The 16,035-nt window shown below is 37.6% G+C and overlaps 1 protein-coding gene across 1 annotated transcript; it reads right to left on the bottom strand.

Moving 5' to 3' along the window:
- Positions 1-6,777: 6,777 nt before the first annotated feature.
- On the bottom strand, positions 6,778-9,942 carry cd79b (CD79b molecule, immunoglobulin-associated beta). Its single transcript, XM_083557047.1, has 5 exons — positions 9,709-9,942; positions 8,986-9,300; positions 8,743-8,861; positions 7,335-7,388; positions 6,778-6,928 (listed from the first exon to the last, which is right to left on the bottom strand). Exons 1-5 carry the CDS (start codon positions 9,782-9,784, stop codon positions 6,821-6,823), a joined length of 672 nt encoding a protein of 223 aa, XP_083413173.1. The 5' UTR covers positions 9,785-9,942; the 3' UTR covers positions 6,778-6,820.
- Positions 9,943-16,035: the final 6,093 nt, after the last annotated feature.

Raw genomic sequence — 16,035 nt, forward strand, 5'->3', positions numbered from 1 at the left:
TGTGTGTGTGTGTGTGTGATGTATATAGTGTTGTAAATATGAGAATTTATAATTTCAGGTTATTTCTTTACTAATGAATTTTATTGTCTAAAATATAACTATTGTTCATTTGTTTATTTATTTATTTGCGTGTCATTTTCTAAACGCAATTTGCTGATGATGAAATTGTGGGCGTGACCAAGTCGGAGTACGTCATAAGGAATGCACCCTTCCTTACTAAGCAGTGTTTGAAAGCAGTGTGATGCCTTGTTCTGCGTCCTACTTTTCCATACTATTTAGTACAGTAGGATGCAGTCACTTTTTTTTACCTGTGTGTGTGATTCCCCCCGGAGCGCGGAGGAAAATGAAAAGTTGTGCTGAAATAGAAACAGAAAGCTGGTGTGAAACCCCACAGAAATGATGATGATGATGATGATGATGGACACTAAAGTGGTTTGCAGTTTATTAGTGAAGGTAAACGCTGAAACCGGAAGCAAGTCGGCAAGGTGAAGTTCTCATTAGATCATGAACCCGCTTTTGGAGTTCTGTTTTTCATGGAATAAAATCTTTCCAGCTCTTTTCTAGATTTATTCCCTTTCCTAGAATCAATTATTTTTGTGTTGTATTTGATGTATGGTTTGGATAATTGTCCTGCTGGAAGATCCAGACATTTGAAACTTTCTGCTAGAGACTCTCAGGTGTTCATTTCATATCTGTTAATCATTAATAGATTCCATGATGCAATGTGTCTTAATAAAATGTCCATGTCTTCTAACAGAAAAACGGTCAATAATTTCTGCCACCACTATATTTAATTATTTACGAGATTTTTTAAAATATGGTAAAAAGAAAAATAGTCTATGTGATATTTTTCTATGTGATATGATTAAAAACCTTTACATTAAGCAAATTACATTAACCAAGATTTTCCTGATGCATCTGTTTCTACAGGTTTCAGATGCCATGTGAAATTCTCATATGCATATTTCATTTTCGAAAGGTTTAGAATGTGGTTAATCCTTTTATTTATACAGTTTCTGAACAGATGTACAGTTTTTTAGGTATAAGCATGAAAGCCACTGGCGAAGCAAATTTCACAAGAAATGCACTGGATGTGAAACAGCAATTTTCTCATGGGAAAGCTGATCAGTCCAAATATTGTCATAGTAATGAAAGTAACACGGTTCTAATAAACAAGTGAAACACTGATGACAAAGTTTCATTTCAAAATCTTTTTTTTTGTATTTTGTAAATTTTGTGCCAGTGCGTAATTTTCTTAAATGTTGACATAAATCACTGGACACATATACGTATATACTAACATGCTACTAACATTTTACCTAAATACTTATATCCTGGAATGTAGCTCACTTAGATGTACTGGCCATTGCGGGGACTATGGGTCACCCTTGTTTAAGGGACATTTCCAGATCTTCAGGCAGAGTGAGTGAAGATCCTTGTGGTCCTTCACCTGTCTTTTTTTTTTTTTTATGGAAAATTACCTTCTTGAAGAAGTTTTCATTTTGACTTATATGAATGATCTTTTGGGTCCATAATGATTACACCTGATAAAATGTGATGGCTATATCTCATTATTTAATGCCTTAACTAAACTTTTTTTTGTAATTATTAAAGTATTTCTTTTTAAAGAAATTCTTATTGAAGAAATTTTTAGTTTAGTGGCAAATCAATGAACGTTACACATTTTTCATAAACAAGTAAAACACTCACGACAGTGTTATTTCAAAATCTGTGCTTTTGTCAAATTGTGGCAGTGTTTGTTATTTTCTTGGGTTTTTTTTTTTAAGGATAATTGACAAAGCACTAGACACTGAAAATACTAATATGCTACAGATACATTTTACCCCACCACTTATATCATGGAAGGTAGCTGACTCAGATGAACTGACCACTGCAGAGACCATGGGATCTTGACCTTGATTAAAGTAATGATGGATCCTTTCTGAGTGTTTCTTACCATAATATGGATTTGTACAGTAGGTTTAGTAGCACTAATAGAACCATAGACTCTGTGCTCACTCTTTCCTCTGCACAAGACAGCTGATGCTCTAAAGCACTTTACGAAAACAATAAATGTCACAAATGAACTCTTAACACACCTGTGAACTGAAATTCCAGATGACTACCTTGTGAAACTCATGAAAGAATACAATGAGTTTGCCAAGCTGGAATTAAAAATAGATAGAGCTACAAATGGACGATCGGAAATATAAAACATATTCTGAGTTATTTAACAAATTTTGTTTACTACATAATACCATATGTGTTCCTTTATCATTTGGATGTCTACAATATTATTGTACAATGCATTATTATTGCATAAATATATTATATAAATAAAAATGTATATATACACCACTGAAGATCAGGAGAGAATATTCTTTTAATATTCTATTTCTATTTACATGTACATTCTTCAGTATTGGACAGTTGTAAAAAAGCATGTCACTTCACGTCGTACTCTGTATGAAAGTGTATGTGACACATACAATTTGATTTGTTCATTTGTATTATCAATATAGTAATACATAAATATTAAAATTATATATTGTTCGGTGGCATATGTTAAATATATAAATGCCCCTGCATTATTAGGACCTTCTCAGTCAGGTGAAATCAGGTGTAAGGGCCATTAAACCAGGAGATGATGTAACATAGAATTTTTTCATTTGTTGAATTTTGTGGACCGAATTCCAGGTTAGTTTTTTGTGATAGAAAATGAAAATCAATTACGAATCCTTGATTGCTTGTGCGCAAGCTTCACCGACTTCACTGGTAAACTGCAAACCACTTTGATGTCCATCATCATCGTCATGATCATCAACAGAGAACTTTCCCCACTGTGGGACGAATAAAGGAATATCTTTTTTTAGTTTGGTGGGTAACATTCGGTGGGTAAGCTTGTGTTCTTTCTGTTTCTGTTTCAGGGCAACTCTTTGGTAGGAGTTTCCTCCAAGCTCCAATCTCACACAAAGGTAAAAAGGTGACTGGATCTTACTATACTAAAAAAGAATAGAGAAGTAGGACCGAGAACAATGCGTCACACTGCTTCCAAATACTTCTTAAATGGAAGGGTGCGTTTTTTATGACGTAGATTCGATCTGGTCATGCCTACAGTTTTATCATCAGCAGTTTGCATTTAGAAAATGAATAGAGATAAGTTAATTAATTAATTAATTAAAAATAGCAATATTTAAACAGTAAACTACTTTTTCTTCTTCTTTTGGCTTCTCCCAGTAGGGGTCGCCACATACCCTCCATACCCTCCTGTCCTCTTTCTGCCTCTTTCACTCCAAATACCTGCATGTCTTCCCTCACCACATCCATAAACCTCCTCCTTGATCTTCCTCATTTTCGCCTTCCTGGTGGCTCCATCCTCAGCATTCTCCTACCGATATACCCCATGTCCCTCCTCTGCACATGCCCAAACCATCTCAATCTCGCTTCCCTCATCTCGTCTCCAAAACGTCCTACATGCGATGTCCCTCCCTCGTCACTCCCAACGAAAAATCTCAACATCTTCAGCTCCGCTACCTCCAGCTCCACCTCTTGTCTTTTACTCAATGCCACTGTCTCTAATCCGTACAAAATCTCAGGTCTCACCACAGTCCTATAAACTTTCCCTTTCACTCTCACAGATACTCTTCTGTCACAAATCACTCCTGCTATCACTCTTCTCCACCCACTCCACCCTGCCTGCACTCTTTTCTTCACTTCTCTAACACACTCTCCATTACTTTGCACTGTTGACCCTAAACTCCTCCACCTTCTCCACCTCTTCTCCCTGCAACCAAACCACTCCACTGCCTTCCTCTCATTCACACACATGTACTCTGTCTTACTCCTACTGACTTTCATTCCCCTTCTCTCCAGCGCGTACCTCCACCCCTCCAGGCTCTTCTCAACCTTTTCTCTGAGACTGGCTTTCACTACTCTTTCCCATAACTTCATGGTGTGACTGATTTCCCCTGTAGTTACTGCAGGTCTGCACATCTCCCTTATTCTTAAAGATTGGTACCAGCACACTCCTTTTTCATTCCTCAGGCATCCTCTCACCTTCCAGAATCTTGTTGAACAACCTGGTTAAAAACAGTAAACTACATTAAGGAATAAATAAAACTTCTTACTATATTGTAATGCATAATATTAATTAAGAACTGGTCCTAAGACCACAGCCATAGACTGTTGCTCTTCCTGGAGTTAAGGTACTTTCACTGTGTGTGTAAAAGGAGAAAACTCTCAGGGACCCTGAATTGCATAAATGATTCAAATATGTCTCTGGAGTAATATTTATGCAGGGAATTTATACTTTTGCTCCAGTTTTGCAATTAATGTTAGCAAAAAGGTTTATAAAAAAAAGTAAATGAGCTTTATTATCAACATAATATTTAACAGACAGAACTTAATATGAAGGTCAGCCATGGTTTAATGCCTCTGGGGCACATAGGGTTAAGTGACCTGCTTCAAGGGCCCAATAGGGGCAGATTGATGGTGCTAGGACTTGAAAGCTCAATCTCATGATTAGTATCCCAGAGCTTTAACCAGTGAACCACCACTATCCTAAGTTTTTATTTTTTTGGTTCTAGTTTATGTAACGACGCAGAAGTGAAAAGCATTATACATACTGTGTATAAATATATATGTGACAGATTAAAATAAACTTTGAATTTGGACTTCACGATTACAAAAAATAAATAAATACAATTGTTCACTTATTTTAATAAACTGTGTAAGTTCCATAAATAAACATATATATATATATATATATATATATATATATATATATATATATATATATATATATATATATATATATATATATATATATATATATATATATATGAAAGCATATTCTTGGTATTATACTACTACTACTAATAATAATAATAATAAAAATAATAATAATAATATAAATAATAATAATAATAATAATAATAATAATAATAATAATAATAATAATAATAATGCCTCAAGTCATTTACATGTTTTAATGCTTTGCTCTTACTCTAACCAGCTGAGGTATAACTCCTAACATAAATCATATTAATGCACATTATTGTCTTTCAGAAACAGTTCTGAAATATACTGTCATTTAGTAGCATTGAGCAAAAACAAAAAACCCAAGTAGTTCAGCAGACTTGACCACTGGATGGCACTCCGCTGACTGTCAATCTTTTAGTGCACTGAAAAGCTGAACACAGGACGGAGAAGTGGAACTGAATACTGAAGAGTGGCTCTCATGTATGAAAAAGTTTGCATATATAAGAAAGATACAGGAAAGACATTTGCAGAGGCTGCTTTTGCACAGACCATTAACTGCATCACAGCTAGAAAAGTAAAGTATGTCATTTTAAGAAGTAAAATAGTTAAAGTTATTCCCCTCCGTGGATCTTTACACTTCTGTCCAGCTTGGGACGGTCTCTCATCAACACCTTGGGTGGTTCCATGTAATTCCGGAGTAGAACGGGTGCTTTAAGGATGGATTGGACTGTAGTTAATGTCAACAGTCTGCTACACTGACTCAGGAATACAGTTTGCTTCTGATCATCATCACTGTACCCCGCAGCATTGTATATCTGCTTCAAATGGACATTTGGTGCAACCCAGATGAGGATGGGTTCCCTCTTTAATCTGGTTCCTCTCAAGGTTTCTTCCTTATGCCATCTCGGGGAGTTTTTCCTAGCCACAGTTGCTCATCCGGGACAAACATACTTACAAAGAACATATTTACGTTTAATCACCACATTATCTGTGTAAAGCTGCTTTGAGACAATGTTCATTGTTAAAAGCGCTATACAAATAAAATGAATTGAATTGAATTATTACTTTATATTTTTAATCACATTTGACTTTAGACTGTTATCATTAATATTTTATTTATTTATCACTTTTTCTAATTTTGTCATGTTATAAAATATCACATTTACATAAGTGTTCCTATCACTTAGCTCAGGTATATATAGGTATCTACAAAGGTAAAAAAAATTCCTGCTGCACTAAAGATTCATGAATACCTATATATTTAAAAGCATTTCTTAGCAACTTCGGATGTATAATCATTCACTCCCTCACAGTTACATTGTTGCTATACAACTGCATGCATTTTGCATTTACTGATACACTGTACATTAACATTGTAGTGACCTGAGCAGAGATGGAAGTAAGCATTTTTAAAACACATAAATAGCTGTTGCTGTGGAAAATCTCCTGACCATCTTGGTCACATGTTTAGAAATAGATATGACATGAAAGTACACACAGCCACATGTCTTTATTCTGGTGAAACAAGTCTCATATCTCAGGTCCTTTCCATTTCCATTAAAATGACAAAAAAGGTGAAAAAAATAATTTCAGTTTTCATATACACAGCACCATCAAATGAAAAATTAGGAAATTAAAAGAAACATGTCTTACTGTTTAATTCAAGAAAAGAATACAAAGGTAAGGAAGTACAAGGCTGATTATATTATATACACTGTTATTTAGAGAAGGTGTAAAAGAAATATTAAGCATAGTACAGGTACAGTACAAAAATAAAATACTTTGTGTAATATATATATATATATATATATATATATATATATATATATATATATATATATATATATATATATATATAAAAATATATATATATACGTGTGTGTGTGTGTGTGTGTGTGTATATATATATATATATATATATATATATATATATATATATATATATATATATATATATATATATATATATATATATATATATATATATATTTTTTTTTTTTTTTTTTTTTTTTTTTTTCCAATAGAATCATGTATGTGATTCTCTGCATCACAACTTCAATCACTCCTGTTCTGGGCACTCAATCTCCCAGGATGCCTCGGTATCAGGGTTTTGAGAAAATGCAGTTAGGTCTTCATAGAGGTCTCCGCAATGCTCGATCTCCAAACCCTGTGAGATGTTGAGAAAGAAGGCAAGACCGAGAGAGAGGCAAGCAAAAGTGAAAAAGTTAGACCGAGATGGAAAAAAGTGAAGACAAAAATTGACAATGAAAAACGAATCATGGTAATGAACAAAAATACAAATTTTGAATAAGCATCAATGGAGTGATAGTGGAAGAGAATTGAAAAGGTGGGCATGAATAAGAATAGCAGCCTATATTCTGTATTCTCTTTTTTAGTACTTAACACTTCCTTTTCCTGTAAGACACGCTACAGTGACTGCAGAATGTCGAACTAACTTTATAAACTCTCCATGGCGAGCTGGCATTTATAAAAGTGTAATGCTATTTTCCACCCTTCTCAGTACACATCTAACTGCATCTCACTAATTCTAACATAGGGATTAAAGACAGCACCTCATATGTGTGATCATGTTCAGGCTCTTCATAAATGGCCTCCTCTTTTTGCTCCTGAGAAAAAGAAAAAGATATAGAAAGAGAAGATAGATGAAAAAGAGAAAGAAAGAGGGCACATGTAAAGTATATATACATTCAGACCTTACATGCAATACACATGTGTATATCAGAGATGGGAAGTAACGAAGTACAAATACTTTGTTAATGTACTTATGTAGATTTTTCTGGTATCAGTACTTTACTTCACTATTTATTTTTTGGACAAATGTTTACTTTTACACAAATTTGTACTTTTCACACAAATATCTGTACTTTCTACTTCTTACATTTTTAAACCAGGCTTGTAAATTTTTTTTTTAATCTAACTGGTGATACGATCGATATTTTTTCTTCTCATTCCGCCGTCGTTTTTAGCTAATCGACCTATTTCTTTTCATTGTGTGGCTTTTTCAACCTATCACTGGTGTATCATTTCCTGGCTATCACGCACCACAGATGTAGGCTAACCTGCAAAACTAACAACGAGCAAGGCAACAAGAAGTATAGCTAACATGGTTGAGACAGAATGAGTCAGCGATGTAAACATGACTGAGAACAGAGACATTTCTGATCACCTGATCACCTGGTCTGCATTTCTATATGGTGGATGTTAAGCCCGAATACATTCATTAGTTCAAAATTTGCAATACCTTTATATTAATATATTAATATAAAGGTATTAATATATTAATATATTAATCAGATCTGAGGTCCAGTTACCAGTGTGACATGAAAACAGGTAGTGATAATGGCTACTTTTTACTTACGTACATGTCAGAGCCCAAACTTCTTTACTTTAACTTGAGTGAATAAGTGTAGCCAGTTCTTTAACTTTTACCAGAGTCTTTTAAAACAGGTGTACTTTTAAAACTTTTATATATATATCGAGGTTGCAGAGTATATATACAATTTGCAACCTCGATACTCACGGGGGTTACGTGCTATGACCCCTTGCGAGTAACAAAAAATCGCGAGGTTTTGTCTCTCTCCTTTTGATGGGTCCTTTTTCAAGGGTAATTGTACATGTACTGTACTGAAAACTCAACAAAAATATATGCATATATATGTTTATATAAAAGCACACCCATTCATATTTTAAAAGACTCTGCTAAAAGTCTATATAAAAGGTTATAAAGTTATAATGTATAAATATTTATATTTGATGCCCATGTTTCTTATGAAAGACAATTGAATATGTCACAATAATAATCCAGACGAACAAAGAAAATATGCTGAAGGTGAATTATATTACATATATTCAATGATCAATAATTCAACAAACATTCAACAAACATTCCATTTACACAAATAGTGGAGATGATGTCCACAAGAAGATTTTTGTGTGCGTATGCTTTAGTGTGACCCTTACCAGTCTGTAATACCAGACTCTGGGAAGGATTATACACAATACGAGGAGAAAACCCTGGAGGATAATAATGATGTCTTTCCTGTAGTTCCTCCATTCAATCACTTCCGGTTTGTTTCCTCCTGATGGAGACGAAAATAAAACAGTGTAAAAAGAAAATTGTCTTAGAAAATAATCTTTAACAAAAAAAACTGATATTTTATATATATATTGTATTTTTGGTTTATCATGACAGTACACACTTACTGATCACTTGGAGCTCTGATCCCGGCCCCCATTGGTCGTTTATCTTGCAGTAGTAAATGCCGCTGTCTTTTACTTCAACCATTTTAAAGAGTAATTCCCCCTGTATTTCTTTCGTATTCTCCTTAACTCTGGGATCCTGAAATGTATTATTGAGGCCACTGTACAGTTTGTCCTCTTCATATTTTTTGATCTTATACCACTTTACTGTTGACTTCTCAAGGGTGAGATCCGACGCAGAGCAGGTCAATACCACCATCTTTCCTACTTTGACGCCATAAAACCTAGGTTTCTGATTAACTTGATAATCAGCCGTGACTGGATTTGAGACAGAGGGAGAAAAAAAAGGTGTATCATCATCTTAACGAGGTTCAATGTATGCATTTTGAGGACGTCAATGGAATTCATTTCACATGGAATTACACAGAACGCACGTTCTTTTAATCCACACCAATATTCCTGAAATGGTGAAAGATACACAGCCATGTTTTGAAGCATTTTTCTGACTTCCTCTTTTGTGCACAGATGGAGAGGAAGTAGAAGAGAGAAAACAACACATCTACTATATGCAAAACACATTTTTGTCTTTCTACAACTCTTAATAATAAAGTAAAGACAAATACTGCACCAAACCGAAATGCAACCAAAATGACTTGATTTACTTGATGCTTTTAAAAAACACAGTTAAAAACTAAGCTTTTCATAGACATTTATTTGCACACTTACCCGAGAGGTTCACCCACAGCAGCAGAAAATAACCCAAGAGTACGCAGTTCATGATCTCATCCAGTCCACCTGTCATCCAGAAAACTCAGACATGCACAGCTGGGTGTATAAGATGAATTTCATACAGAATAGAATGTGTTTTTGTGTGTGTGTGTGTGAGATGAAGAAAGAAAGACAGAGCAAGATACATGTACAGTACAGACCTCCTTGTACTATAAAGGGGTGGATATCAGTAAGCAGTCATCGTTAGATTCAGACAACTGAGCATGATGCAAATGGAACCATTCAGCCGTAAGGTCTTAGTCATAATCTGGAAAAAAAAATATAACACTGGCAGTGGTCAAAGGAAATTAAATGTCATATTATAGACCTAGAAAAAAAGCCTTTTCTTCAGGACAGACAATAGTTGTATAGAAAACATCTTTAATGCAGTATACTGGAGATATACTTTAAAAATCTTTCTGTTTGTTCATTGAGTTCTTTGCAAGTCACATGGGTTATACCACTCTCTCTGGCATCTACACTGTATTCAAATGAAGAATATTATGTAAAAAGGCTAGTGAGGTTAATTCCTTATTTTTCAAAGATTGTTCCTCAATAAAAAAAAGTACAAATAATGCATTAACACACTCTCTGGGAGAATTAGAGATGCAACAATTACGAAGCATAGTTGTTGAAGCTTAATTAGTGAAATAAGGAAAAAGTGCTACTGATACACTATACTGGTAAGAGTTTGCGTATACCTGGCCAAAAAAAAATAATAAATCATCTTCAAAATGTTTATCATATAGGTTGTGGTTGACCAATGAACTGTCTTTGTAATCGATTTGTGTGGTGGATTGTAATTAATATCATCAGTCTGCTACAATCCCATAGGACTGCAACTTGCATGAACAGTTCTGCGTTTAAGGACCAATCACTGACCAATGATGGAACTACTGTATTTTGAATGGATGGTCGTTGCCTCCCAGATGACGACCGGTTCCCTTTTGAGTCTGGATCCTCTCAAGGTTTCTTCCTCAGACCATCTCAGGGAGTTTTTGCTTGACACAGTAGCCTATGAATCGCTTATTAAGGATACACTTATAAGCATTAACAGGTAAATTCATATTTTATAATTCATTTTTATATTTCTCTGCTTTGGGTGCTTTGTTAAAAGCACTATAGGAAACAAACTGAACTGAACTGAACTGAACTGAGTTGAATTGACTGTGACATTCTAACCAGATTTGGTGTTAATAGGCTACATGTGTACTAAGAAAACATTCCAGAAGCAGATCCTGATATTGTCTTATGTTGTTGTGGAGCCCATCTGCATCAAGGTTCGACATCTTCTACAACTGGAGAAGTGGTAGCCTAGTGTTTAAGATGTTTGACTGCTGATCAGAAGGTTGTGAGTTTAAATCTCTGAGCACCCTGAGCACACTTAAATGCTATAAGCTATAGAGTGGTTATCTGACTTGTACATAACTTACTATCAACATCAACCTCTTATATTAACAAGAAAGTTCTGTCAGTAGAATAGCAGCTCACTGGGTGTTTTTTCTTCATTAAATTCTAAGACTGTTGTGTGGAAAAAAATTAAAAGGAGATTTAATTATAGGAATATTCACACCAGTCTTTTCACTCTAGCAATTATGTGGCAGTCTTGTTTATAAACTGTTTGCTCATAAACTTTTATTAATAAAAGTTATAATATATAATATATTCAATACGTATTGTAGTTTCAGATAATTAGCTTTTTATTTTTGATATTCAATACATTTCCTGTTGAAATATTGTAGCAAGCAGCTATGCTTAAACTAAACATAGAACATTGTAGACATATTTTCTTATAGTTATGTAATGATTTTTAATTGACTGCTTTGCTTGATTTCTAGGATATTTGAGCTACGTCAACTTATTCTGTTAATTAATGCTGATAAATTTGTTCATATGAGTTTTGTGCTGTTCCGAAATAACTTTATGACAAAGCTAACCGAATGGTGGTTTGTATTCCAGTTTGCCATTTCAGTCTGTTACTTCATACAAGAAAAATAGAAAGGTAAACTGCTAGCTTAATGGTATATGCAAAATAATATAATATATCTTTTTTTAGTTTTCACATGGAACCAATAAGCAAGGAATAATTTTTTCTAAGAGTGTAATGGAAAGTTTTTCCATTTATATTTTTTTAAATGTCGAAGTATGCTGTTATGTAATTCTACATTACAGAATTATGCATTATGTACAATAAAGTGAATACCCGACCTTTTTACAACTACCCAAATATAAACTGCATTGCATACAAAGGATCCGTGACTTGTGAGTTAACTCTGCTCTGTAGAGTACAGGAAGAGGCCAGTAAAGTTTATCTGCCGGCAATGAGAACATCTGCATGCTGCTGTGTTCTCACATTAATCAGCAGGGTTTATGTAGTTCATGAGCGGAGGAGGAATGATTTTATTTCCATTGCTTTCTTGGATGTACCAAAATAGATACGGTTTGTGTAGGTAGGTGTGAGTTGGCAGAAGGTAAAGGTTCAGCAAAGTGGAAGTGATACACCATGGTAAACAGAGGGGGAAAGTAGAAATACATTTACTGTAATGGAGTCATTTTGGGGGTATTTTTTACAATCCTAAAATATGTAATTTTACTTTTACTTACGAATGTTTTGTTTGAAGTATTATACTAAGTTACATTTTAAATCATGTCCATTATTGAGTAAAAAAAATAAATAAATAAAAATAATGCAAGGGGGAAAAAAAACATGCCCTCGAAACTTCTGTACTGATTGACTAATAGAAGGAGAACAAACCAAAAGCAACAATAATCACTCGCACACTGTTGTTGAGAATGCAGTGTCCAATCAAAGTGTTTTGAGTTGTTCAATGCATGTGCATACTGAATTCTGATTCTGCATTTGCGTTTCCTTTCAGGAACTTGAGCTGCATCAAACCGCTTTGAGAACGCCTCCGCATCATTCATGCTCTGAATCATGTGTAAAATCTGGCCAATAGGCAGTCGTGACATCATTGGAAGCTACAAAATGGGAGTGCGATAGGAGCAACATCAGCTTCTGTTATTCAGGTAAGCGATTTGTGTGTGATACTGTGCAACACGGCTAAAACAAACTTCCGCATGTGTGTCCCTCCTTGCCTCTGGTTCATTACCAGGGAGATACACATGAGGTGTGTGTAGTTTGTTTGGGAGTGGAACATACTCAGTTCCACTCCACACTCCGCTCCCGAAGATCACTCTTCGAGGTGAGTGATCTCCCTCGTGACTCAGGTCCTGCTCTTGCCGAGGCGAAGCGGCGCTGAAGGTTGTGGGGCTTGCAGGCCGACCGACGGATGAGTCCTCTCCAGTCTCCCCTGCCACGCCAAGCTCCCGTACCCTGGGGAAAGCTCTCACTGAGGCGTGCCTTTCTTCTGTTGCATGTGACACGGAGCTCCGAATCTCTTTCTCCAAGGAAGAAGAATTTTCGGATGCTAGCGGGCCCACAGACTCCACACAGCCTGTGCTGTTCGAGGAGCTCCTGAAGGGAGTGACACAGGCCATCGCTATTCTAGAGATAGTTTGGCCTGATGAGAAGCGGAAGCAACGCGTTCCCAACAAGCTGGATGAGCGTTTCCTGCGTTCCGCAGCACAGCCTCCGCCCCGGAGCCTACCGTTTTTCCCCGATCTGCACACCGAGGTGTCTCGGTCTTGGGAGACCCCATATGTGCCACGTGCACTTCCCCTGCATTTGCTATACGCAAATGTAGTGGGGTTTAAGGAGTGCGGCTATGGGGATATGCCCAGGGATAAGGAGACGCTTGCTGGCTATCTCTCCCCAGGTGTTGCATCGGTGAAGGCCCCGGTGTTGCCTACAAGGTTGTTGAGAGCCACTTTGACCTTGGAAGGCAGGGCCTACGCGACAGCAGGTCAGGTCACGGGATGCCTTCACACTATGGGTGTGTTGCAGTCCAGGTCGATCTCGTACCAGGCAGATCTGCTGTGAGAGCTGGATGAGGGATTCAACTGCGTGCTGCCAAACTAACCCTTAGAGCCACCAAGGAAACGGCGCGGGCCGTTGGTCGCTCTATGTCAGCCTAAGTGGCCACAAAAAGGCCTCTGTGGCTCTCCCTGTCAGAGATTCCTGATGGGGATAGGGTTTTCCTGCTGAATGCCCCGGTAGTGACTTCGGGCCTGTTCGGCAACACGCTGTAAGCGAGGTAGTCGACAGGTCTCAGGAGTTGAAAGCACAGTCAACGGCATTTTAGAGATACTTTCTTTGTCGTTCTCATGGGGGGCTGCTCAGCAACAGAGCGCTGCTACCCAGACCCCACTGGCGACGCCCTAGGCGACACTCTAAGCCCAAGTCCAAGGGGTCGGCCAATCTGACGGTGGTCTTTTTCGTGAACAAACGTGCAGTGGTGCAGGGCACCCTTCTTTAGGGTGGGCAGTTCACACTTGCGGTGGCCGTACCTTCTTGGCACCACCAGGAGGTCAGACTCTTAGCTCTTTCACAGAGCGCCGTTTCCCTCCACCGGGTCGCTCGTTTCATCCCCACTGGGGATGAAGGGGACCTGGGCCTGCTTTGGAAGCAAATACAGTTGCAGGCGATCTTTCCAGCTGTTCTGAAAGCGCCAGAAGCGCAAGACGCTGGCTCCCTCCGAATATACATCCTGGCAGAGGGGGAGGCCAGGCTGTTAGCTCTGCCACAAGAGTGCTTTAGAGTGCAGCCTTCCCTCCCGCAGGCTCCCTTTATTCCTGCCCGCTGGGCTGGATGCCATGGTGCAGATGTGGCCAAGGCTACGTCTGTACACCTTTCCCCCATTGCGCTTCTCCCGGGAGTTCTGGAGAGAATCCGCCAGGAGGGAGCTCGCTGGGCAGAACTTGGTTTGCGGACCTGCTGTCCCTCCTCCCAGGAGGGAGCTCCTCTTACAGGCAGGGGAAACTCTGGTTCACCCCCGCCCAGAGTTATGAAAGCTGTGGCCCCTGAGAGGGCACAGTTCCTAGTGGCTGGTCTCTCTACTGAGGTACTGTAGTTGAGACCATTCTCTATTCCAGAGTTCCCTTCACAAGGAGGTTGTATGCTGCTAAATGGCATCTGTTCACTACATGGTGTGAGCACCACCAGCTGGACCCAGTTAACTGCCCGATTGGTTCGGTTCTGGAGTTCCTGCAGGAACAGTTTGCCGCAGGGTCGGCCCCGTCGACCCTGAAGATTTACGTGTCTGCTATCGAGGCTTATTGTACCCTGTCAGCAGGTCAGTTGCTGGGGAAACACCTCCTCATGACAAGTTTCCAGAGTGTCTGTGTGGGACTTGCCGTTGTGTTGGCGGCTCTATCTGAGCCCTCCTTTGAGCCAGATACCCTCCCTTAAGAGGATTGGGGACCTACAGGCTTTTTCTGTGGCCCCGTCTCTCCTGGAGTTTGCCCCCTGGCATGGCCAGTGCTATCCTGTACCCCAAACCTAAGGTATTAGGTATTAGGTATTAGGTATTTACCTAAGATGCCTGCGGCCCCCTCATGACCTGTTGTTTTGCAGGCATTCTGCCCTCCTCCTTTACTATCCCCTAACTGGGAAAAGAAAAATCGACTGTGCCAGCACTGGATACATACCTCCACAGGACAAGTCCGTGGAGAAAGTCAGAGCAGCTGTACATACGTAACCTGGTGACGATTTCACTCAGTATTGTAAATGACATCATAACAGATGACATCATATCAATGACATCATAACAGTTTTTGCTGTGAAAGTGCATAACTCACATTAGAGTCAAGTCATAGACTGTAGTGTTTTTATTTTATTTATTTCATTGTAAATTTTTAAAGGTGTTTCTTCAAATAAAAACATCTTGTTTGAGATTTAAATCCCCTTGTACTTTTTTAAACTACAGTAGAATCCCCCATTTGGCAAATTTTACTCTAAGTAAATATTAAATAAATTACTGTTTACTTTTACTTGAGTAGATTGTTAGACCAGTAACTTTGCTTGTACTAAAGTGAAATTTCAGAACAGAACAGTAACAGAACATTTACTTGAGTAGAATATTTTATTACTCTTTCCACCTCTGATGCTTTTTCGAGTAGCGGTTTACTTACAATCCAGCCACAATTTATCTGTCACGGTTTATATATAGAACCAGCAATAGTCAAATTGATAAACCACAATATTTACATACCTTCCTTTTGGAACATAAGCTGTAATCATACTACTCTGCCCCAGATACAACAATTGGTTTATTGAGAAAATATGCAAGATTATAATCTTACACCTAAAATAAAACACACTCTTTTACACTATATATAATTACATTCTTAAAATCTTTTTGTCCCCTTATAAACCTCATAGGATAT

The sequence above is a fragment of the Silurus aristotelis genome (genome assembly GCF_946808225.1).
Source record: "Silurus aristotelis genome assembly, chromosome: 12".
In the NCBI taxonomy this organism is placed as follows: domain Eukaryota; kingdom Metazoa; phylum Chordata; class Actinopteri; order Siluriformes; family Siluridae; genus Silurus; species Silurus aristotelis.